The sequence below is a fragment of the Drosophila eugracilis genome, unplaced genomic scaffold (assembly GCF_018153835.1).
Source record: "Drosophila eugracilis isolate 14026-0451.02 unplaced genomic scaffold, ASM1815383v1 contig_353, whole genome shotgun sequence".
In the NCBI taxonomy this organism is placed as follows: domain Eukaryota; kingdom Metazoa; phylum Arthropoda; class Insecta; order Diptera; family Drosophilidae; genus Drosophila; species Drosophila eugracilis.
In genome coordinates, this window is record NW_024573209.1 from 1450848 (window position 1) to 1476108 (window position 25261).

General features: G+C 40.0%; 5 protein-coding genes across 5 annotated transcripts in view; 4 read left to right on the forward strand and 1 right to left on the reverse strand.

Annotated features, from left to right (window-relative positions):
• Positions 1 to 408: 408 nt before the first annotated feature.
• On the reverse strand, positions 409 to 5898 carry LOC108105781 (protein SMG5). Its single transcript, XM_017212506.2, is given in 7 exon segments — positions 409 to 1628; positions 1704 to 1862; positions 2083 to 3441; positions 3531 to 3645; positions 3647 to 5174; positions 5248 to 5398; positions 5767 to 5898. Coding segments are annotated over 7 exon segments (3630 nt in total). The 5' UTR covers positions 5843 to 5898; the 3' UTR covers positions 409 to 1386.
• Positions 5899 to 7631: 1733 nt separating this feature from the next.
• LOC108105867 (angiotensin-converting enzyme) lies at positions 7632 to 11229 on the forward strand. The gene is made up of 7 exons (XM_017212643.2): positions 7632 to 7722; positions 8577 to 9183; positions 9661 to 10024; positions 10080 to 10646; positions 10727 to 10867; positions 10927 to 11099; positions 11160 to 11229. Exons 2-7 carry the CDS (start codon positions 8598 to 8600, stop codon positions 11174 to 11176), a joined length of 1848 nt encoding a protein of 615 aa, XP_017068132.2. The 5' UTR covers positions 7632 to 7722; positions 8577 to 8597; the 3' UTR covers positions 11177 to 11229.
• Positions 11230 to 11598: 369 nt separating this feature from the next.
• LOC108105866 (angiotensin-converting enzyme) lies at positions 11599 to 13601 on the forward strand. Its single transcript, XM_017212642.2, has 4 exons — positions 11599 to 11622; positions 11679 to 12625; positions 12676 to 13236; positions 13295 to 13601. The coding sequence occupies exons 1-4, from the start codon at positions 11599 to 11601 to the stop codon at positions 13599 to 13601; spliced, it is 1839 nt and encodes a 612-aa protein (XP_017068131.2).
• Positions 13602 to 13876: 275 nt separating this feature from the next.
• On the forward strand, positions 13877 to 14493 carry LOC108105761 (acylphosphatase-1). The gene has a single exon (XM_017212481.2). It carries the CDS (start codon positions 13951 to 13953, stop codon positions 14311 to 14313), a length of 363 nt encoding a protein of 120 aa, XP_017067970.2. The 5' UTR covers positions 13877 to 13950; the 3' UTR covers positions 14314 to 14493.
• Positions 14494 to 16751: 2258 nt separating this feature from the next.
• Positions 16752 to 25261, forward strand: part of LOC108105830 (angiotensin-converting enzyme) — a 43685-nt gene continuing 35175 nt past the window's right edge. Inside the window, 9 exon segments of the mRNA XM_017212575.2 lie at positions 16752 to 17268; positions 17354 to 17755; positions 17757 to 17861; positions 18325 to 18483; positions 18540 to 18780; positions 18835 to 18999; positions 19002 to 19558; positions 19852 to 19955; positions 20018 to 20116. Of these exon segments, the coding sequence (XP_017068064.2) occupies positions 17026 to 17268; positions 17354 to 17755; positions 17757 to 17861; positions 18325 to 18483; positions 18540 to 18780; positions 18835 to 18999; positions 19002 to 19558; positions 19852 to 19955; positions 20018 to 20116 (2075 nt within the window). The 5' untranslated portion in view covers positions 16752 to 17025.

Here is a 25261-nt window from a genome sequence, read left to right on the forward strand (position 1 = left end):
TTCTTTGCTATATAAATTCCGTAAATAAATCGTTTAACGGATTATACTGCAGAAATTAAGATTCTGGTAGTATGAAATCTGAGTAGAAAGAAATTTAATTGAAAGTATTTCAAAACTATTATAGAATATAGTTATAAATCAATCTATAAATATTACTATATGTATACACCCCTCTATATTGTGTACGCTATTTGTACGAATTACAAACCACACAACGTGACAAACTCAATCTAATTGGAAGGAAAGTAGCACACAAAAGCCACAAAATAAAAAAAAAAAACAACAAAAGAAAAAACCATTCAATAAAAATCTATTAAACATTTTAAAATCTTTGTTTTTATGCTATTTTAGATGGTTTATATCTGGCTAAAGGACCCTCATAATACCCAGTCCTTTAGAAAAAAACAATTTTTGTGTTTGGGCGCTTTATTTATTTTTCAAACAAAATCTAACAAGCTTTTAATTTTGGAAACATTTTAAATAATGTAGAATTTTGTTTACATATGTATGTGCGGCATTTTTCCTTAATTTTTTCGTTGGAAACTTGCATTGTGTCCCACGCGGGAAACTTTAGTTAAGACATTAAAATGTAAGTTGTTATTTATATATATATGTACCATATATTTTGTTTTTATAGAGAAGGTCACGCAGATTGCCTAGTCAGAAGCGTGAAAATTTAAATTTACTCTGTCTGCCAAACCGAGAACGAAACACAACTGCAGAAAAGATCGAAAAGCTTTGGATCTCAAGTCCAGCTCGATGCAGGAAAGTCGAAATCTTGAATACGGATTGGTACATCAAGCAAATAACCGATTAGAAAGTCGATCCGTCCTGGTCACCGTCATAACGCTTTCTCTACTCCTAGGTGCTCCACGAAAATCTCTTATCCGTGAACCGTTCAGGCCTCGCCTTCTGTTGATCTTGAAAATTTGATTTTTTTTTAGATTTTTTCCATAAGTTTTTTTTGTAGGTATTGCTTTTGTCGTTTGTCCATTTAACATTTAGCTGGGAAGTCGTCATCAGTTAATCCATTGAGTTGAAAGTGAACGATTTTGATTGGTATTTTGTTTTAGTTTGGTCTAAACACAACAAGCAAATTCCACACAATGCTGCTGCTGCATAGGCTGGGCTAGGGGAATCATGCTCCCGCTGATGGTAACAGTTTCAGTTTTTTGGGGGATACACGGCCACAACCGAGGCTGCAGCAGCGATTGCTGGTTTGGTATTGCCGTCGTCCACGGCTTTCGTTAACTTTGGAACTCCATGTCGATTTGTGGTTGTACAGAGAGAACACGCTCGCACCCTTTTTAGCTTGCATTGCACCTGGTCTGCAGTTGCCTTTGCCGCCTTAGCGCCCGCTACCGTTGCCGCTCCACTTGGGTTTGTTCATTTTTTGTTGGCCTTAAACTTGGCGTAGAAGCTCTGAATCTGGGCATAGCGAACGGGTATCGAGTCTAGGATGCCGGTATAGCTAAAGTTCTGCTGCTGGCGGTTTTTCTCATGCAGATTATCACCAGACAAGTACGTGACCACGCTCTTCTGTAGTTCGCTGACGTGCGGATCGGCATGGTTGGCCACCAGGTGGTTGCAAAACTGAGCAATTTGAAGGAAAACCGAGGCGTCACGATCTGTGCGGGGGGAAAACGCAATGCAAAAACAATTAGTTAGCACATTCTAATGCGATAAAAATTTGCTAAACTCACCCATCTTGCGTGATATCTTCAGCAAAGAAAGCGGCTGACTTTCGTTATCGCGCTGAGCACGCAAGTGCCTATTGCCCTGCTTAAACTCCTGTTCCAACCAACGGATGACATGACGGACATTCTCGCTGCGTTTCTTCAAGTCATCCAACTCATTAAGCACTAAATGGTAAAAGATAATCGATTAGAATCTCCTTGGCTGTAGGTTAAGTTGATTTTATGTTTGTAAATACAGTAAAATATGGTGAATTAGGGAATGACTAAATTTAGACATTTGAGTTTATTTAAGGCGACACACTCCATAGTATTATGCGAACCTTACTTTCCACTTCAAAGATTTGAGGTCAAACTAATCGACCCACTTTGCGGTATGCACACTCACCTGCATTCGGTATGAGGACAATGCACTTCTTGGTCCTCACCAACGACTTGACTATGCCATTGTATTCGGTCAATGCCTTCGAATCGACCACAACGAATGGGGACATCACCACATGGGCGGGACTGTCCCGCAGCTCCTCTTCCAGGGTCTCCACCTCGTTCTGCAACCAGAGTTTGCCCATGAGCTCACACTTCTTTGACTTTGCCTCCGAACGCTCTTCATCAGCCCCTGAGCTGGATTGCACATTCAGTTTCTCGATGACGCTATTTGTGGTTGTGGAGGCTGAGGTGCCGCCGGCTACAGAGGTTCCTGTGGCACTGGCTATGACTGCAGCGGCCTTCTCGGCATTCCGATTCCTTAAGTAACCCTTACGTGGCACCTTGCGACACTCCTCCACGGTGTCCTTTTCCTCGTTGCTGGTATAGCTCTTGCGAACGATACCGTTCTTGCGATCGGAGTAGCGACGAGTACGTCCTTCATTCCGCTTTGTTCGGTTAGTTTTCGGAGCAGTGCGACGCTCTCGGCGACGTGATCCGCCACCCTTCTTCTCCTCGCGCTGTTTCTTCTTCTGAGTTTCGGTGAAACGCCGCGTCTTAACGCAGAATCTGTAGTTAAACTTCTTTTGTTTGCAAATAAAAAAGCCAAAGTCGACCATTTTGAATATACGAAGTATAGACTCTTCTTGGGAAGTAACTCGCTCGCGGATAATGGTCTCCCAATCCAAGGTAATCTGGGTGCTCTGGAAAATGTCGAAGTTCTTGAAGGCAAAGTCCTCAGTGAGAGGAACATTTGCCCGCACATCGAACAGCTCGCCCAGAGAATCGCGAACATTGGTCGTGGTCAAGAGCTCGCGCTCAAAGTACACCTTCCTGGTGAAAACGTCGATGTTGCAGTAGTTCAGAAGCTTCATGATCTTGTGCACAAACTCCGGGTTAGAGTGGTAGCAGCCAATGAGAATTTCCGGGTTAATACGGAGCCAGTCGAAGAGCATTTTTAGGGCTCTGATAGTGGGCTCACTATGCAAACAATCGATAATTATGTTGGGATTAATTTTTGTGTACTTGTTGCGATATACAAGTTTCTTGGGTGGCTCTGAGAAGCTGACGGGCGGTGGTGCAGGCTGCACGCCGTCCACCGCTGGCTTGGTCTTGGCATCCTCTGCGCTCTTAAAGTTCAACTGCAGCACTTCAAAGCTACGCAGAAGCTCCTCGGAGTCCACATCCTGTGAGTTGGACCTACGTTCGATTTCCTCGGGATATATGAGTTTCTCCTCCTCTATAACAACGTCTTCATTGTCAGAGTAGACTAATCCGCCTCCTCCACAGCCGCCAGACTTGCGCTCTTTCTTGCTGTAAGAAGCTGAAAACCACGAGAACAATTACAATTTAATTTTAAGAAAAGTTGGGAAAGATGTTGTTTCAAAATGATGTTCTACTTTGAATGCTAACCTGCTTCATAGTGCTCATCCCCGCAAACCTCACCCGGATCAGCTGCATCAATGTCACTGAAGTCTGTATCGAAATTCGAACTGAGATCCGTGTAATCCTCCTCGTCACTGTAGAAAGTCCGTATCCATTTCGCTCTCACTGTCGTAGCAAGAGCTGTCATCCGACTGGGCGATCTTGCGGCGTCGGCGTCGTAGGCGCATTCCACGCCGCTTGCTTTTGCACGACAGCGGGGTCTTAAGATCGGACTCCTTGGCCTCGTCGCTGGAGCGTGTGGAGACTCCTTCACCGATCTTGTCGCCGTCAGCAGCCTCCTGGGTCTTTGTTTCCTCGCCGGAGTGCTGACTTTCGCGTGAGTCAGAGCTGCAGTCCTTAATAGATTGAGGACGCGGGATCGTTTTTTTATCCTTGCGCTCACTCTCGCCGACTGCTGCTATCCAGTTTTTGTACTCATTACGAGACTTACGCACCCCAGTGTCAAACTCCTGGAAACGTTTCTCGTACTCCGCCTGAAAATGTTCATTGTCTTGGGCGCGGGCCAGGATCGTCTGTTCAATGCTGACGATGCAGGCGTCCATTAGATCCGAGCAGGCGGCCACCAGAAAAGCGTGCAACGAGTAGACCTTTGGTGAGTTAATCATCTTTAGCTTGGACAGACAAAAGAACAGAATCGAGACGATCTTGAAGATACTGGGCTCTGGAACACGCAGCTGCTGAGAGCAAAGGATTTTGCGTAAATCAATAAGCACGCAGTGGCACAAAGAGTTGAAATCCGGCACTTCCTTGTCAAAAAAGAAAATGTCCACGATCAGATAAAAGCGTGCGAAGAAATCCTCGATGCTAAAGTCCAGTTTCTCGGGATCCATTTGCTCCAAATATTCGGTGTGCTTCGTGAACAATTTGTTTAGGTTATTTTCGCTCAATTCGAAGGGTATGATGCACACGAGCGAGTACAAGTAGTGGTAAGTAGAGTCCAAATCATGGTTTTGACCGTAATACAGGGTTCCCAACTGGTTCTGGGCCATACCAATGGCCGGATTGAGCTTGAAGGCTTCCAAATAGTACTTGGCGACCTGCTCCTTGCTGATACTCAGCTTGCTGTCGATGCGAAAGTCCAAAAAGTAGCGATGCAAATCGCCCAGACTAAGCAAGGATGAGTGTATGGTGTCGAGAGCGAATGACACTGCCTCCAGGCTCTTGTCAACCGCCTGAGTGCTGGAATGGGACGTCTCCTTGGTGTCCCCAATCATATCGCTTATATAACCATCACTGATGATGGAAAAATCAATCAAATACTTTAAATCCAGATCGTATATCTCCTCCATGCGCGAAGAAAGTCGCTTGTAATTGAAGATCCCGGCGCAGAGAAATCTCTCTAATTTCAGCATGTTCTCCTGAGCAGTGGGCGCATCTTGGCCTTGCTTGTGCCAGCTCTTCTTGACAAAGGCGATGAACTCGTAGTATCCACGACGCCACATTACCTCGCGCACTTTTTTGCCCACCGACTGGTAGTCCTTGAAAATGATCTGCTTGCACAGCTGCACCAGCAGCGAGCGCTTTTCCTCGATTTCATGCTGGAACAGCTGTCCCACAGTCTGGACATTCTTCTTGGCATCATCCAGTTGCTTGGAAGCGGTGTAAAGGGATCTGTTAAGGATAAACGATTAGTGATTTCTCTAGCTTAGTTATTCTTTGCAGGTACAGCTGCTACAGTTCATACCTATAAAGATCCTTTACCTCCTGGCTGAGGGTGCAGGTGCCATTGTTGGGCTCTAAGCCGCGACAGCGGTTCGTTCCGCTATCAATAGCGCACTCGCTGGAGGCATTTGATGATCCTCCGGAGCTGAGTGTCGCCTCCATTTCGATGGGTGCTGAAATATACAAGTATAAGTACAAGAAACGTATGTATTATCATTTCACACTAAAATGTAGTTTGATTTTACACAGCTGGCAGTTTTGCTGTAAAAAAAAAGCATGTAAACACCCACTAGATGGGCGGATTCGTCCAGCTGTTTCTCGAACTGAATTCCCCAAAAAATTCTGCTGACGAATTGTTTTTCGAAATAAATTTCTTTACTTTATGGTACGAGGGCTTTGTATTGTTTTTGTTTCAACTGGTGACGCACACGAACACATGCGCGTTATTATTATGTATCTCAGTGTGCGAGAGAGTTTTTGTATGTGTATGTCGTAGTTACGTTTTTATTGAATAATCAATTAAACACACACGCGCACACACCTTTTGCTTTTGCTTTTCTGCTCTGGTATTTTCGATATTGCATTCGCGATTGCGAAATAACTGATGCGCTCTGCATTGAGATGCATTCAGCACGCAGCTGCACTCAGGTATAAACGTATCCAAGAACTACACTTTAGTGTTTACCTGGTCGATTTGCATTACCTTTTATTCGATTCAGTTTGCTGTTGTGTTCTGCAAATTTCACGTTTTCGCTCTTCCTTTGTTGAACAACAAAATGGCGCATACACGGTCAGACTGCGCAGCCCAAAGTGCTAACGATGCGACGTATTACTGAAGGTATTCGGATTTTTATATTCCCAGCAGACTAACTGCCTAAATAAGCTAGAAATATTATTGTCAATTTCTAAACAAAATTATACCTTAATGTTAGTTCAAATTCAGTGCGTTTTGTTATGTTTTGTATTATTTATTTTTGATTTCGTATCATGCCGCCTAATCGTGCATTTTCTCGGCGCACTTTCCAGTGTTAGTAAACCAATTATCGATGACTACGGCTTATCGATTATTTATATTGGCGGGTTTTTGAAAATGGTCTTTATACAGGTTTTGCGTTTTGACACGAAAGTTGGAGAATTTTTTGATTTGAAAAGCAGTTAAAACATTTTTCATTTTTGAGGGAAACATACAAATACATGTAACTAATCTAAACGTAAGATTCCAGTTTTTTAGTTTGAAACTGATTTGGTGAGAAATAGAGTTCATACACTTTAAAACGAAAAACGCTATTATTATTTGAAGATCTAAAATGCTTTAATATATTTATTTATTTTGATAAGAACTTCTTCATGACACTAAAGATTATGTTTTATTGATTCTGCTGTTTTTAAATATACATAGATATCCAAATAATAAAACATGTTAAGTATAAAAGTAAATAAATGTTAGCATGTAATAAAATTAAGCTGAGAGCAATGGCCGCTATTTAATAATGGATTTTTCTGTACTCGAAGGAAGATTTATGCACATTAGTTTATTTTTATATTAAAAAATTAGCACTTCTTTTTTTACTAATTTTTTTTCAGGCGCCTTCAATATTTGCCAATGAAGCCGCCAAATATGAAGAAATGTGTCACGCATATTAATGATCTTCCATATGTCGGCTTATCTTCGTTTCGTTCCTACCTGGCCGGAGAGCCTCCAATCCATCTGGGAACCTTAGCTGCGACTAAGCCGATCTCGAATTAAAAATAAATAATGCTTGCGTTTATCGGACATTTCTCTCGGCGACGTCAAGTCGTTTGGTTACTCGATATGCGTTGGGCACGTCGAGGGACAGATAGCCCCTTGTCACACTAAAAAAAATGATTGCAGCGCCAATTTTTACGAGCTCTTTGAATTATACATTAAATTGTATTAAAGAATATTGTTTCATGTTTTCATTTCTGCTTGTAATTTATTTCAAAATTAGCCAATTTGCAAAACTACAAAATTATTAAAAATCCCTGAAGACCTTATATAAAATAATCTTAAAAAACGATGTTATCGGTTCGTTCTAATTAATATATTATTAAATTGAAATCTGTTATCGTTCCAACTTTTCTATGCCTCGGGAGATTCATGGAAATCAGTTCGTTTAATTTGAAATTGCCATAAAATCCCTAGAGCACGTTTTATCAAGGGAAACACTGAAAAAACTTAAGACTTAAAAACAAATAATTTTTAAAATGAATCCTAGCAGCATATGCAACATGCCCTTTAGGGAATCTATGGAATATGATATACAAAAATGCAAAACCAAAAAATTCAAAACAAAAATATATTTAAAAATTTAAATTGAAATTTTTCTTAAAGTGCATTTGCCGGCCGAGTCTCGGACTGCTTCTCTGGTCATGGCTATAAAACTCACGCAATCTTGCTCAAGCGTTCTCAGTTTTAGTTCAGACCGCTGTCGGACCGGTCACGTTCGAAACGTTGGGAAATATTGTCGGACACAGTGTAAGTTTCTCTTTCGACTCAGAATTTTGAGAACTTGAAAAAAGTCAATCCCCTTAATCGCAATTAGCGGCTTTTCAATTGGCCTTTAGTAACCTTTAATTGGTAATGTAATTGGAGCTTGTAAATAATTTCTTCATTATGATGTAATTAATTTGCAAACGGTTTCACGTTTTATGATTATCAAAAGTTCGATTCCACCAGTCACCCCATAATCCCCTGATAATCTTATCTGGATCAGTAATACACTCCTTGGATCCATAATATTTGCCGCAGTCATTTCAGTGGGCATGGTCATAAATTCTAAAATATCTCACACACTTTCGCGGTGGTTATTAGATCTAATCGGGAATATTTATGATCTCGATACGCAACTACCAATAGTTTGTTTAGGGCTTTCTCTGCTCCAAAGGCGACCGATATTTATTTAGGTTGTACTTAAGATCAGTTTATATTATATAAATGTAACAGACTTGTCTAGCAAAACACCATAATCGATATATCTTAAGTTGTTTTTTTTTTACAATGTTTTGCTTAGAAAACTGATTTTGAACTTGATAACGAAAAGCCAATCATTGGAAGTACCTTATCTCTAATTGATTGACTTGTTCAGTTAAAGTGAATTCTGTCGTATCGTAAAGATTCGCGATCACTTGAGACACATATTGACTTATAGTATAAAGCGTGTCGATCTGACCCCAGAGTCATCTGAAAATGAGACATTTTAATCAATTACGCGAGAGACTTCGTCTCGGCACACTGAAATATCAGCTACGTCATCGAATTGGCATAACAACATGTCGTAGAAATGGAACGAGTCTAATCAAAATTCAAAAATGTTCTACTATAATTTCTAGGCGAGAAAGTTGGAGATCAATATGAAACTAACGCTAGCATTTCTGCTGGCTACTTTGGCCTTGTCGCAAGCTTTGGTCAAGGAGGAGATCCAGGCCAAGGAGTACCTCGAGAATCTGAACAAAGAGCTGGCCAAAAGGACCAATGTTGAAACCGAGGCTGCCTGGGCCTATGGCTCAAACATTACAGATGAGAATGAGAAGAAAAAGAACGAAGTTTCCGCCGAGTTGGCTAAGTTTATGAAGGAGGTGGCTAGTGACACAGCTAAGTTCCAATGGCGTTCGTTCCAGTCGGAGGATCTCAAGCGTCAATTCAAAGCTTTGACCAAATTGGGTTACGCCGCTCTACCAGAAGCCGACTACGCAGAATTGCTGGAAACTCTCTCATCCATGGAGTCAAATTTCGCCAAAGTAAAGGTCTGCGACTACAAGGACAATACCAAGTGCGACCTTGCCCTCGAACCGGAGATTGAGGAGGTCATCAGCAAGAGCCGTGACCACGAGGAGCTCGCCTACTACTGGCGCGAGTTCTACGACAAGGCCGGAACAGCTGTGCGATCCCAATTTGAGCGTTACGTGGAGCTTAACACCAAGGCAGCCAAACTGAATAGTAAGTAGATATAATTTTATATTACTATTTATTAAGTTATCAAAAAAGTATTACGGAAACAATAGAGAGATTTGAGTTGGCATAAAATTACAAGGTAAATACATCATTGAAACTAAAAGAAAAGTAACCAAAAGTAGTATTTTAACTTATCTTGAAAGCTTTACTATACGTATTTCAAGAGATCTTCTTACTTATATCAAGAACATATATATCTCGAAAGATCTTCGAACTTGAATTTTACTAATCTTAATGTCATTTTTAAATTCAGACAACCAAACATCCATTAGCTCAAAATAGCTAATTGCAGTTTAGATTTTGTCATAAGTAATTCACAAAATATTCCCAACAATATTTACCCTGTTGTACTTTTTTTCTCATCAGTGGTGAGGGTAATTACGAGTGTAAAAATTATTTAAAAATTAAAACTTTAACAATATAGACTATTTTATATAAATTTTAATACCAATTTACCACCAGACTTTACCTCCGGCGCCGAGGCCTGGTTGGATGAATACGAGGACGATACTTTCGAGCAGCAGCTAGAGGACATTTTCGCTGAAATTCGTCCTCTTTACCAACAGATTCATGGCTATGTGCGATTCCGCCTGCGGAAACACTATGGCGAATCGGTGGTTTCCGAGACAGGACCCATTCCCATGCACCTTTTGGGCAATATGTGGGCGCAGCAGTGGTCGGAGATTGCAGATATTGTTTCACCATTCCCCGAGAAACCCCTAGTGGATGTGAGCGAAGAGATGGAAAAGCAGGGATACACAGCTCTGAAAATGTTCCAGATGGGCGATGACTTCTTTACTTCCATGAATCTGACTAAGCTGCCGCAGTAAGTAGAGAATAAGAACTCTGAGAATCTTATCTTAATGAATTCCGATTTATAGGGACTTCTGGGACAAGTCAATTATTGAGAAACCCACCGATGGCCGTGATCTCGTTTGCCACGCCAGTGCCTGGGACTTTTATCTCACCGACGATGTGCGCATCAAGCAGTGCACTCGAGTCACCCAGGATCAGCTCTTCACCGTCCACCACGAATTGGGACACATTCAGTATTTCCTACAGTATCAGCATTTGCCATTCATCTACCGCACTGGTGCTAATCCCGGTTTCCATGAGGCCGTTGGTGATGTCCTCTCTCTGTCCGTGTCGACTCCCAAGCATCTTGAGAAAATCGGTCTGCTCAAGGACTATGTTCGCGATGATGAGGCTCGCATTAATCAACTTTTCCTTACTGCTCTGGACAAGATTGTGTTCCTGCCCTTCGCCTTCACCATGGACAAGTATCGCTGGTCGCTGTTCCGCGGTGAAGTCGATAAGGCCAACTGGAACTGTGCCTTCTGGAAGTTGAGGGACGAGTACTCCGGCATTGAACCCCCAGTAGTCCGAAGCGAGAAGGACTTCGATGCCCCGGCTAAATATCACATTTCCGCTGATGTCGAGTATCTGAGGTAGGTATTGTTTCATTAGAGAGTTTCTTGTTAAAAGTTAGAGGGAATCAAATGAAATGTATGTTTGTTATATCTTTCAGATATTTGGTCTCCTTCATCATCCAGTTCCAGTTCTACAAGTCCGCTTGTATCAAGGCTGGTCAGTACGATGCCAACAATGTGGAGTTGCCGCTGGATAACTGCGATATCTACGGAAGTGCTGCGGCTGGTGCTGCTTTCCAGTAAGTTTTGACATGTATATTTGTTATATATTTTGTAATGTGTATGTTAATTCTCTTAGCAACATGCTGTCCATGGGCGCCTCTAAGCCCTGGCCTGATGCATTGGAAGCCTTCAACGGGGAACGTATCATGTCCGGAAAGGCTATCGCCGAATACTTTGAGCCACTGCGCGTCTGGCTGGAGGCGGAGAACATCAAGAACAATGTCCACATTGGATGGACCACTTCAGATAGTAAGTTCAAAGTTCGTCAAATATGGCACCCTGACTAAATCATCTTGATATCTATTTCAGAATGTGTGTCTTCATAAATTACACAGTGATTTGGCCAATAAAGTTTTACAATTCATTATTGATTTCAATATTAAAAACTGATTTTGATTTAGAGTTGAACTTCTGAGATATATTTAAGTGATAGATACAGAAAATACGCTGCTGAAATATGTACGAGTGCCGTTTATAATTGTCAGTATGAGCGAGTTATAGAGATTACTGAGTGAAGTCGTGGTTGTGTTTGCTAAGTGGAACACATTATAATTACAAATGGCCAACTTGGCGCCCAGTTAGCCACCAACTTGCTTTACTGACCATGGGATTGTCGTTGGCCCAAGTCAGTTGACTTCGAGAGCTGCACAAGCGCAGAACGTTAGATTTGAGAGGGTAAAAGTGTTGGGAATTTCAATGAGCTAATAAAATGAGTTGCGAAAGTAAATTTAATAGAAAGTGTGGGAATATGTGGATTTGTTTGTCGGTTTTGGTGAGTCAAAATGATTAGGTTGTCTTGTGAACATCCTATTAACTTCTTTTATTAAGCTCCTTTTGGGACTTTCCCAAGCTGAATCTCCGCCTGATCCGACATTAGATAGATTTTTGAATGAAACCAATCAACAGCTTGCCGTTATCTATGATCAGGCTGTTTTGGCTCAGTTGTTGAAGGAGTTGCGTGGTCCCAACGATTTAGTGGCTCTCCTGGAGATTGAGGTCACCGATGACAAACTTTTAAAGTATGTAAGGACCTTAACTACACGTAAGGCTAAGTTCAAGCGTTTGGGATTGGGAAACTCCAGCCAGCGGAGGTTGCTATTGAAGTTTCCCCAATTGGGCTATGAGGCTCTGGGTGACAGAGATTTGGAACGCGTCTACGCATTGGCCTCCAATATGAGCGATAATTACCACAATGTCAAGCTGTGTGCTTACAAACAACCAGAGAATTGCACTCTAAGACTCATACCAGAGGTGCAATCTATAGTTCAAGAAAGCCGAGATCTAGACGAGATCGAATATTACTGGTTTGAGTGGCGAAGGCGCACTGGCTTAGCCACAAAGTCTCAGTTTGTGGCTTTTATGGATCTGTATAAGAAGACAGCGAAGTTGAATGGATATTCTCGTGCAGAGGATTACTGGTTTCGATCTTTGGAACTGGATGGTCAAGAGACCATGTCTTTGCTAGATAAAATAATGCATGGCTTGAGATCTTTGTTTCTTCAGTTTCATGCTCATGTCAGGGGTTCTTTGAGAAAGATGCATGGGGAAGTTTTGGTGCCTAGGAACCGACCCTATCCCCAGCATTTGGCAGAAGTCTTTATTGGTAATGCGTTTAGGAGAGTACAGGCTGAGTGGTATGTGGATCTACCTTCGCCGGAAACGGGATTAGCCAATATTACCCAGGAGCTGCATCGTCGGGGGCTAAGCACTACTCAAAGGGTTTTCTGGAATGTGGCTGAGTACTTCAGAGCTCTGGGTCTTCCCCAATTGGAGAAGTAAGCTATAAATTTAGATATTTTACTATATTAATATTTATTAATTGCAGTTCCATTTGGACATATGCCCAAAAAGTGTCCTCCGATGACGACGACAAGTGTTGGCATAAGGCCTGGCGGTATTATGCCCTGCCCAGAACCAACTTTACCTACTGTCCACTTAATGATGAGGAACGTTTCTTCAATATGTTTGAGGCTCAGGCGGATTTATATTACTACCGAGCTGCCTCAATTCAGCCAACTTTACTTCAAGAAGAGCCCTTTCCCAATTTCAGTGATGCCATTGGAAAATGTTTCTCCATGGCAGCCAGTTCGCCGCGTTTCCTCCGAAAACTTGGCCTCCTGAAGGATGGAAAGTGGAAAGAGTTACCAGCTCGGTTGAATCGCCTGTATGTTCAGGGCTTAAGGGTTGTGTTCTTGCTTCCTGTTTTTTATGTCCTGGATCGTTATCGAGTCGAAGTCCTGGCAGGTCATATCAATGCGGATGACAATGAGGCCTATTGGCGATTCACAGAGCACTATACAGGGGCAACAGCTCCCACGAAGAGGACCAATGAGCAGTTTGATGTGCCAGCCAAGCTGCTTATGGAAGTGGATGATCAGTATGCCAGGTGGGAAATTAAAAAGATTCAGAAAGTTATATCAAAATTAAACAAACCCTGTTTTCAGCCACTTTCTGAGCATTGTTCTGCAGTTCCAAATGTTGAAACATTTTTGCACAAAAACTGGACAGTTTGAAAGTGGTAATCCCAGGAAACCTTTGGATTTATGCGATTTATCGGATCAGCGAGGCCTAGGAGAGATTCTTCAAAAGGGCATGTCCCTCGGCTCCTCAGTTCACTACAGAGAAGTTCTGCAGGAACTTGTTAATGAGCCGGAGATCAGCATAGATGGCTTGCTGACCTATTTTAAGCCTTTACAAGATTGGCTACAACAACAGAATCAACATAATAACCTGGAAGTAGGTTGGACATAAATTCTTTTATTTATAAAAATTAAAAAAATTATTTTATTTATTAAAAGATTTATGACCGAAAAATATATCATTATGAGAAAAGTATTGTTATTTTTCTTTTTCAGCCCAAAAGTATGCTTCATATAATTATCTAAATTTGGATGGTTTTACCCGTGTATAATACATGTAGAAATCTATATGAATTTAACAAAAACTACAAATCTATGAATGTTTCTCCTGTTTTATTTTTAGTTGCCTTTTCCTTTCATTTTAATTCAAAATGTTTTTCGTATTGTTCAAATCAAAAAGCTTTTTGTTTCCGCCATAAAATCCCTATATTGTGAGCATTTTCAAAGGCATTTTTAAGGCAATGGCTTCCCAGCTTGTACATTCTTGCGAGTTTGAGGTATTTGGCAAGGTGCAGGGAGTCAACTTCCGGCGGCATGCTTTACGAAAAGCAAAGACCCTCGGTGTCCGGGGATGGTGCATGAATTCTGGCAGGGGAACAGTAAAGGGTTACATCGAAGGACGAGCAGCCGAGATGGACGTGATGAAGGAATGGCTCAGGACCACTGGTAGTCCACTCTCTAACATCGAGAAGGTCGAGTTTAGTTCTCAGAGGGAACGTCAACGATATGGCTATACTAACTTTCATATCAAGCCCGATCGTAATGAGCACGCTCCTGGAAACGAACTATTAGCCAGTAGTACCAGCCATAATGACAGCAATTAGAGGACTTTGGCGGATGGCTCAAATTTAAGGTCACTAAATTTTTTGCTAATTTCTTACTTATCATTTCAAGGATAATATTTTTATAAGGATTTGATTTTATCTAAAAAATAACAGATACTTTACTTCTTCGATTATATCTATCTGCTCAAAGTAATCTCCATAAATCTTGTGGAAATCTAATTTAAAGCCCTTGAATAATTTAAGGGAAGTGGCTTTAGGATCTCATCAGACGGAACTGGGATACAAAGAGTTACACTTCGCTGGGTTTCCATTCGTTCTCAATCAGTCAACGCCTTCTAAATGATGATTAATTTGTGCTTAGTGACTGCATTGCTTACTTAAAATAACCGGAAATAATCTAAACCAAATGCAAAACATAAGCTGGCTCTGTAATTAAAATGCACTTGATTATAATGACTCTCGCGGGCTCTTCTCTCAATAGCCAGTTATTAAAACCATGCAAATAGCTATGGTTAAAAAATAAATGTAAAAAGCAACTACAGTACGTGCTTAATGTTCGTCATAGTAAACGAATAGCGATTCGCTGGGCGTATTGACTTATTCAACTTATTCACTCGTGTAAATTAATTACTTACAAACGCTTGGCGATATTTTCCCACGGTCCTAAGCAGTCCAGAACTTGTACTATATGAGGTCTGGTATAGCCCAGTGCTAATGGCAACCAACCTGACCTTGGCTGGTAATTAACTTTTTGGCCAAAATATGTTTTTTATTTTTTTTGGAGGGATCAGTTCCAGGTACAAAATCACTGAGCAGCCAACCGCATCATAAAGTGTCTAATATTTATGAGCTCATATCCGAGACAGATAGACTTCGCAGATCCCAATCTAATTACTGCCTGAATCACATATCTTTCTACATAATATATAATATATGCACTCTCATTTGTATGTCAGTTGATTGGCAATCAAGCTATCAATCAGCATGCCAAGTCATTCGATTCATTGGGGTGGAGAGTCATGCAACCCCAGTTAACACCTTTGTGGATAGTTCTCTCCCCATATTCCATTCCGATCTTCCCTAGCAATCGTTCACCTGACTTGAGTCACAACTTTTTCAGATGTCGTCGGGTCAAGATCGAGTATAGAAATTGCAAATTCCTTAAGTGAGGGTGGCAAGAATAAAAACCTTATACCTTGCATTTTAATTATATGTTCTTGTTGAGAATATTCAATTATATTTGTTTATAAATTCAGTTTTTATGACTCGACCCTTAACTATTTACTTATGAATGAATAAGTTATCGAAGCCCTCAGGAATAATTTAGAATTAAGTAAATTTATTTCCCTTTTTTCTAGTTTTTACAAATTTTCTACAACTTTTCTGTAAAATTTCCTCCCTTGCAATTCTACAGAGTACTAAACCTATTAGTTTAATGTGCTGTGGAACAAATGCAAAGCATGAAAAGCATCAGAAGTCATTAGTTTCTGCCCATTAGCCGGTGCTCAAGTAGTGATTTGCACTTGCTGCTAGCTCGAGTCACAGGTGGAACGCATTCGCATCAGCTAATACCAGTTTCCAGTACTTGCCGGCATGACTCAAAGCATTTTCCACATTTCTCTGGGTCAAGAGCAACAATAAAACGCCACGAATGCGGGTGGCTGTATTTAGCAAGTCTGAGTGGAACTCAAGTCGAGTTTAATCTGAACCTTAAGCAAAACAACTAGTTTATCGAAAATGTGTTTGTATGTCTCAACTGATTGCAGGTCATTGATTTGTTTACTTCTAATAAAGTTGTGTTCTAGAAACTAAGAGTTAGTAGAATTAACTTTAAAAAGTAAAAAAGATTACGAAACTCTTTTGAGCCTAGACAGATTTTTGTTATAAGTAGTAGGAAGATTATTGATAAGAACATCTTATGAATTATTTATTTCTTGGTGAATTTAATTTTATAGAATTTTTTTATCTTTTCAATATAAGTATTATTTGATGAATTTATCTAATATCCGATCTTCTAACACATTTCGAGTGAGTTGCAAGTCCACTCAAACGTCGTGTACTTTCCCACAGTTCGACTATTATTATGCGGTTGAGCTTTTCGCCTGATAAGTACACGAATACAGCTACCTGTAGTAGGGGCCACCCTTACCCTGCCTTTTAATGGCCAACATGCATGGCGAAAAACATTTACATACTACACTTACCCACACACACTCATACAATTGGGGGACCCGAGTCATTGTTGTTCCCAGGTTTATGGAAGATGCGATTGTAGTTGTTGTCGCTGGCAGTGCTAATTGCGATTATCTCACACGAATGTATACAAAATGTATAGAGAAGTTGGCTGAGACGTCAACTGCAACGGCGACAGCGACTGCGTTGAAATTTGAATTCATTTTCGAGTTGGAAAAAAAAGTGGCAAGTAATTTCGAAAAATATTCTTACTGTCTAGTCAGTAGAGTTTTAGACGCGTTACCGGACGCTACGTGGGCGGTACGAACAAAGCACCGGGATTCGTTTGCCAAGTGAAAGTGAAAACGAAAAAGAGTTCTTACTTTGGTCTCTCTGGAACTCATGCAGATCTTACAGATATATAACGAAATATTCATAGAATCTTGTGATCGTGAGTGCTAAATATACTGCCAGTGGCTGGCAATTAAAATCTTTAATTGCTTGTGAAAGAGTTAATAACTAAGCTGTCAACGGCGGTGACCTTGGCAGTGTGGAATATAGATCTTAAGATAAAGCGCAATGCACAGTGTTTCGGTTTTAAGTTGTCTCTGCCTTTGGCTTAGCCTGAGCTTAAGCTTGGCCAATCCCCAATTGAATCTGCCCACTCCTCAGCCAGAGGTTTTCTACAATGGATATACCCCGAATGTCGCCACCACTCCTGCTCAAGTTAGAGCGGATCAGGACCGCGATCGCCGATATGGACCTCCCTACTCCGATGAGGGTGGGAATGGAAATACCGATGATGGATTGGACGACTTTAGGGTGGGTGTGACAAAGACTTTGTTCATAGGACACTTTCCCAGTCTCTCAATGCCACATTAAACCTAATGTGATCTTTCCCTTACAGTTTGGACAGACAAATGACGAACGCATGAGGATCGGTTATGCCTATCCCTTGCCCCGCGCGAACTTCAGTGACTCACCATTCAGTGGGGATAGGTATTCGAATCATAACTACGGACCCGTTTCCAGTACCACCGATCGCAACTACGGCAACGATGCCAATCTGAATGGACGATACTCGGATGTGCCCTTCCCCTTTCAAGGAGAGCGTAACGTTAATCCCAACGATCAGTACAACTACAATAATAATCCGAATGTAGAATTTGTGGGCATTAATAATCGCAATCGCTTCGAGAATCCCTTCCTTTCGAATCAGGATCGGTTCAACCTAAATCAAGGTTATTTGGAACGTCAAAGATATCAGCAGGATCGTCGCTATCAGCAGGAATTGGAGAAGCTGCGCATCCTTGCTGGTGGAGTCCGATCAGAAAGGATCCCTAGAGTGCACTGCCAATGTGGCTGCACAGTGGAATTTTGAGACGAACGTCAATGATTTTACCCAAACGGAAGCGGTAAGTGAGCGGTTTTGGCCAAATACAAATACAAAGTATTAGTACTTGTACTAGTAAATCGCGTAATTGTGGTTGAACGGCACGCGATCTTTGCGGTGGTGGTGGTGCCTTGTTTTCCCATGGTTCGCTATGGTAGTTTTCTTACTCACGCACATTTGGATAAGTCTGAAAAGTCGCACTCTGAAGGTCGAATCGCCTTGTCAGATTCCCAGGCAGACATGCCAATGTCAAAGCGATGTAGTCTCTGCGTTTTCCCAACCAAACTATGTGTGTATGGACTAATCGGTACTTGAAGGTAGAGATATGACTTGGTTTCGTACCTTATTGCAGTGTTAATCTTGAAGTTCTTATACAATATCAGTGTTTTTTCGTCAATAAAAATCAAGCAAGTGGATTAACCAAGTTTACTATCTAGAAAAAGGCAAATTCCGTATATCCGTATTTTTCCCCATTTTTCCACCAGCTAAACGCTCAGCAACGATATGTCGAGTTCCAGCGCATCACTGCCGAGCAATCCAAGAGGATCAACAAAGATCTTATCTTCGATCGTCGCCTTTATAGACAATTGATGCTGCAATCGGAAGTGGGACCCAATGCCCTTCCACTAGATGTTCTAGATAGGGTAAGATATATCAGAACTTGCCGTAAATATAATTTATAAGCCAAATATTTATATAGTACAATCGCCTTCTGAACGAGATGCTGTTCCTGTACAACAGCGCTGGGATCTGTGCCTACCAGCAACCCTTTCAGTGTGATCTTCACTATATACCACAGCTAAAGGACATCATGGCCAAGAGTAGGGATTGGGATGAACTGCAGCACACTTGGGTGGAGTATCACAGGAAAGCGGGTCGAGGAATGCGAGATAGTTATGAGCAGCTTATCGATGTAATGCAAGAGGTGGCCTATGTGAACAGTAAGTGGGATGACCATATAACCAAAACCATAAACTAAAAACCCTTCCCATCAGATGTCACCAATGGCGGGGAGTACTGGTATCTGGGCTATGAGTCAGGAAACTTTCGCCAGGACATGGACATTGTATGGGAGCAGATAAGACCGCTCTACGAGGGATTGCATGCATATGTTCGTCGGAAGTTGAGGGACTACTATGGTCCGGATCGCATTAACCGCATAGCCCAATTCCCTCCCACATACTCGGCAACATGTATGGTCAGTCGTGGTCCAATGTTCTGGACATTTTGATACCCTATCCGGGTCGCAAACTTATTGATGTTACACCACGAATGGTGGAGCAGGGCTATACACCGCAGCTTATGTTCCAGTTGGCCGAGGAGTTCTTTACATCCATTAATATGTCAGCAGTGGGTCCGGAGTTCTATAGAAACTCCATATTCGAACAGCCCTTGGACAGAAGAGTCTTGTGCGAGCCCTCGGCCTGGGACTTTTGCAATCGTCATGATTTCCGTGTGAAAATCTGTACGGATATCAACCAGCGGAGTTTGATTAGTGTCCATCACGAAATGGCCCACATTCAGTACTTCCTGCAGTACCGCCACCTGCCCAAGATCTTCAGAAATGGTGCCAATCCAGCTTTCCACCAGGCAGTGGGAGATGCGATTGGCCTCTCGGTATCGACTCCAAAGCATTTACAGACTCTTGGACTTTTGCAAAGGTCCCTCGATGAGTCCAGCTATGATATAAACTATCTGTTTACCATGGCCATTGATAAGGTATTTTTAAAGATGTATATGAATGATGAATGAATTTTATTATTGAGATATCACAATTTCCTAAATAAATTTCAATTTCTTATGAAATAGCTGATTGTGAGAAGAAAAACAGAATTCCTCAGTAATTATATGATAAGGCCAATGACAGTGACTTTGTTTTCGTTTTCTGGAAGTCGTAGATAAATCGGTTAGCACAGCCATATAAATATAGATATATAATACAATATTATTTGAATAGGATATATATATTGTGAAATATTTCAACTTCAGTTTGTTTCTTCTGTTTCTTTCAGGTGGCCTTTCTGCCTTTCGCTTTGTCTTTGGATAATTGGCGTTATGATGTCTTCAGTGGCAATGCCAATAAACGAACTATGAACTGTCACTACTGGAACTTAAGGTATGAAAAATTGTTTAATAAATGTATCACAAATTATTATTAATTCATTTATAACTTTCCAGAGAAAAGTATTCTGGCATAAAACCTCCAGTTTTACGCTCAGAAAAAGATTTTGATGCGGGAGCCAAGTACCATATACCAGCAAATATTCCCTACATCAAGTGAGTGTTTCGAATGTTCTTATTTAGCATATTGATTGCATAATTATTTAGCAAACATTTCTCTTATTTAATGAGCTGCTGCATAACCAGAGCAATTAAAGCGTCTAGCAGCCGCTTGTTATTAATTTTGCTATTTTTGATTACAATTTACACACAATTTCAAACATTTTCCGTCAAATTGCCGGCGATTACGCGTTGCGATTGCTGGGATCGTCGAACCGGCCATAAAGTTAACCCACTAACATCACATAATGTCCAACACAAATACAAAATCAAGCTTCGGCTGTGTAGAAAAAGAAAATGAAATGAAACTGAAAACTGAAAACTCACATGTCTGCAATGTTTCCCGCATTCACTTTCCACTTGGCTGCCGCCAACAAAAACCGAGCGGGTTTAGTTGGCCATCATTTAAATAAGCCCGGTTGAAAAACTGTTACGAAAATCCAGACCAGACAGTCTTAACTGTTCAGACTGGATTGCTAAAAACCCGAGACATTGTGACCCAGTAAACTAAAAATATATCTTTGGATCGAATTTCCACTTGTTGATTTGATATTGACTACAAAAGAAGGTGTCAAGGCTCATATTTCTAACATCTCTTGGTTTTTTCTTTTAATGTTACATAACTAAGATTGAAGTTAAAGCAATACCAATGTCGGTAGATTGAGTTCTTTCAGAGTATTTATTATTGAATCGATTTGAATTACTTAATTGACAATTTTTTTTAAACTAACTATAATGTATATGGTAATATCTATCTTGAACATCTTTAATATTTCTTGGGAAATCCTAAACATTTAGAGTTATGACTCTAGCTAATTCAATACTTCCTTGAAAACAGACCAACTACACTACTACACCAAACTAAATGAATGAAGTGCTAGCTGTGCTCCCCATCAGAGCCATTAGCAAGATTTTTATTGCAGCCATTCTTTTGGCATTAGCCACACATAGAGTCGGCGGTAAAATGGGGGGCGGTGAGGTTTTTGGAGGATTACAACACCAGTTCGCAGTTCGGGCATTGTGCTGGCGATTATTTATTGCATAATCAATAAACTGCAAACGCTACAGTTACATAAACAAAAGCTACCAGAAACAACTAGCCACCAAGAGAGTTAGCCCCAATATGGTAATAAAAAAGAGCTGTGCCTCAGCTCTCGACTCTCAACTCTCGACGGGTCTTACGGCTTCAAATATCGGTTAGCAGCACATGTCCTACAAACCGACTGTTGTACAAAAAACGTGATAAATCCGTGGCCCACTTTATTTAACCCACTCTGCAAATTGCAGCGGCTTCAATGAAGCCGAAAATGCAAATTGAAACCCAATCTTTGTGGTCGCTGCAACAGGCTGGCCAAAAGCCGCCAAAAGGAGTGCAAAAACTTCAAGCCAAAACCAAAAACCGAGACCCCCTGTTTTTATTTCTTTCTTGCTGGTGGTGCTAATAAAAAGTAATGCCCACACCGCAAAATAAACGCTAGGAAATGGACACGAGTGCACAGAGCTCGGGCTTGGAGCTCCAAACTCCGGCCCGAGGAAAGCGAAATGATGGTGTGGAAAATGTAATAAACATGTTGAACTGTCTTGCCGGTCCTCCTTCGAACCCCTCGGATTACCCCTCTGAATGTCTGTCTGGCTGGCTGTCTCTCTGTGGGCGAGACACTTTGAATATGCAATTATGAATGCAAGGCGATGTTTACCTCATTTGAAAATTAGATAAGACATTTATGGGCAATGAAGGAACGACTTGATTCGGCTTCTCCTCGCCTTCCATGTCTGTGGGCAAAGTGATTCAACCGAAAGTGAGTTTAGCCAATGCAAATATAGCTGTAGTATGTGGGAAATGTTTGGGTTAAATAGCGATTATTATAATGAGGGAAATTACACTTAAGTTGAGGCCAATATTAGTACTGCAATTAAAACACTAACTCTTTAAATAATTTGTAGGAAATGATGTAGGGATTTGCCCCTTTTAAATGCTATTTTTATAGAGAATTGTTTTATTTCATATTTTTCTAAAAATCAGAGGAGTTTTATTATATGTTTATCTCTCAATTATTTCATTTAATTCTTTCAAAAATTAATAAAGAATTTTAAATAAAAAAGTGCCATGCCATTAGAAATCATTTGTTTCTTGGGGTAACACTGTTGGTACCATAAAAGCTTTAATTCAAGTTGTGACTAAAACATTTTGTTTTAATATACTGGAATTAAGCTTATTCTATAGAAACAACCTTATATTAGAAGATAATTACATGCATCTTACTTTACTCTGTAATGAGGGAAACTCTGATATTTTGGGCGAGACATCAAATTTTTAGTAAAAATTGTAATATATCCCCCAGTGTTATGATTATAACTTTGTCAAATTAAGAGCCACAAACAAAAAGAATCCGTTTTTTGCAGCTAACGACCCCAGAAAACTTTCTATCTGGGTGTGAAGTTGACTTTCGGATATTAAAATTTTTCTGAAATTTCACGTTTTTGTAAGGGGTACCATCATAATATTTTCGAAAAATTGAAAATATTGTTTTTTCTTCAGATTTGAATGCCGCTTGAATATTTTGAAAATAGATTCAAATACAAGCTCAACGACGTATTACATTCCAAATTCCGACCATTTTTGGCTTTGTTATAGACAAAATACTGATATTTCGAGCCTCAAATCGGGAAAAACCGGTTTTCACATTTTTTGATCATCATAAAAATTAACGAAAAATCTCAAAAAAATCACTTTTCGAGAGTGGTACACAGTTCGACGGGGAATTTAAATACGAACTTAACGAGGTATAATTTTCCATGTTACGATCATTTTTGGCTTAGTAATGAAGAAAATACTGATTATTTAAGGCCACAAAGCGGGTCAGACCGATTTTCGGATTTTTGGAAAGGGGTAACATCATAAAAATTTACGAAAAATCTCAAAAAAATCACTTTTCGAGAGTGGTACACAGTTCGACGGGGAATTTAATTACGAACTCAACGAGGTATAACTTTCCATGTTATGATCATTTTTGGCTCTTTAATGAGGAAAATACTGATATTTTGAGCTGAAAATCAAAATTGTGACTTTTGAGTAAAATTTGAGATATTTTTCCCTAGTCTTATGCTTATAACTTTGTCAAAGGAAGACGCAGAACCAAAAGAGGGACAGTTTTGTGCAGCTAACGACCCAAACAAACTTCCTGTATCATTATGGTGATGATATTCAACAGTTTATTTTTTCTAACATTTTACATTTTTTTTAAGGGGTACCATCATCATTTTTTCGAAAAATTGAAAAAAATATTTTTTTTGGCTTTGTTATAGACAAAATACTGATATTTCGAGCCTCAAATCGGGAAAAACCGGTTTTCGCATTTTTTGATCATCATAAAAATTTACGAAAAATCTCAAAAAAATCACTTTTTGAGTGTGGTACACAGTTCGACGGGGAGTTTAAATACGATCTCAACGAGGTATAATTTTCCATGTTACGATCATTTTTGGCTTCGTAACGAAGAAAATACTGTTTATTTAAGGCCACAAAGCGGGTCAGACCGATTTTCGGATATTTGGAAAGGGGTAACATCATAAAAATTTACGAAAAATCTCAAAAAAATCACTTTTCGAGAGTGGTACACAGTTCGACGGGGAATTTAATTACGAACTCAACGAGGTATAACTTTCCATGTTATGATCATTTTTGGCTCTTTAATGAGGAAAATACTGATATTTTGAGCTGAAAATCAAAATTGTGACTTTTGAGTAAAATTTGAGATATTTTTCCCTAGTCTTATGCTTATAACTTTGTCAAAGGAAGACGCAGAACCAAAAGAGGGACAGTTTTGTACAGCTAACGACCCAAACAAACTTCCTGTATCATTATGGTGATGATATTCAACAGTTTATTTTTTCTAACATTTTACATTTTTTTTAAGGGGTACCATCATCATTTTTTCGAATAATTGAAAAAAATATTTTTTTTTGGCTTTGTTATAGACAAAATACTGATATTTCGAGCCTCAAATCGGGAAAAACCGGTTTTCGCATTTTTTGATCATCATAAAAATTTACGAAAAATCTCAAAAAAATCACTTTTTGAGTGTGGTACACAGTTCGACGGGGAATTTAAATACGAACTCAACGAGGTATAATTTTCCATGTTACGATCATTTTTGGCTTCGTAATGAAGAAAATACTGATTATTTAAGGCCACAAAGCGGGTCAGACCGATTTTCGGATATTTGGAAAGGGGTAACATCATAAAAATTTACGAAAAATCTCAAAAAAATCACTTTTCGAGAGTGGTACACAGTTCGACGGGGAATTTAATTACGAACTCAACGAGGTATAACTTTCCATGTTATGATCATTTTTGGCTCTTTAATGAGGAAAATACTGATATTTTGAGCTGAAAATCAAAATTGTGACTTTTGAGTAAAATTTGAGATATTTTTTCCTAGTCTTATGCTTATAACTTTGTCAACGGAAGACGCAGAACCAAAAGAAAGACAGTTTTGTGCAGCTAACGACCCAAACAAACTTCCTGTGCCATTATGGTGATGATATTCAAAAGTTTATTTTTTCTCACATTTTACATTTTTTTAAGGGGTACCAACATCATTTTTTCGAAAAATTGAAAAAATATTTTTTTCTTCAGATTTGAATTCCACTTGAATATTTTGAAAATAGATTGAAAAAAAAGCTCAACGAGATATAACATTTCATTTTCCGACCATTATTGGCTTTGTTATAGACAAAATACTGAAAATTCCAGCCTCAAATCGGGCCAGACCGGTTTACGCATTATTTGAACATCATAAACATTTACGAAAAATCTCAAAAAATGTACTTTTGGAGCCTGGACCCAAGGTATGACATTCTATATTCTGACCGTTTTTGACTTTCTAATGATGAAAATACTGAATAATTGTCAGAATTTAAAGCCTGTATCCTTCCGGCAAGCTCTCCAAAACCCTCTCCCAATCTAAGGACACCCGCCTAAAAACTTTCACAAAACCCCAAAATCGAAACTATAGATATCCCAGTACCATAGACCTAATCCTAAAAAACTGTAACTCCCATTCTATCCCAACACTCCCAATAAAAAAGTTACCCTCCAAAAAATTCAACATGCTCAACATCATCAAAGCCATAGACACC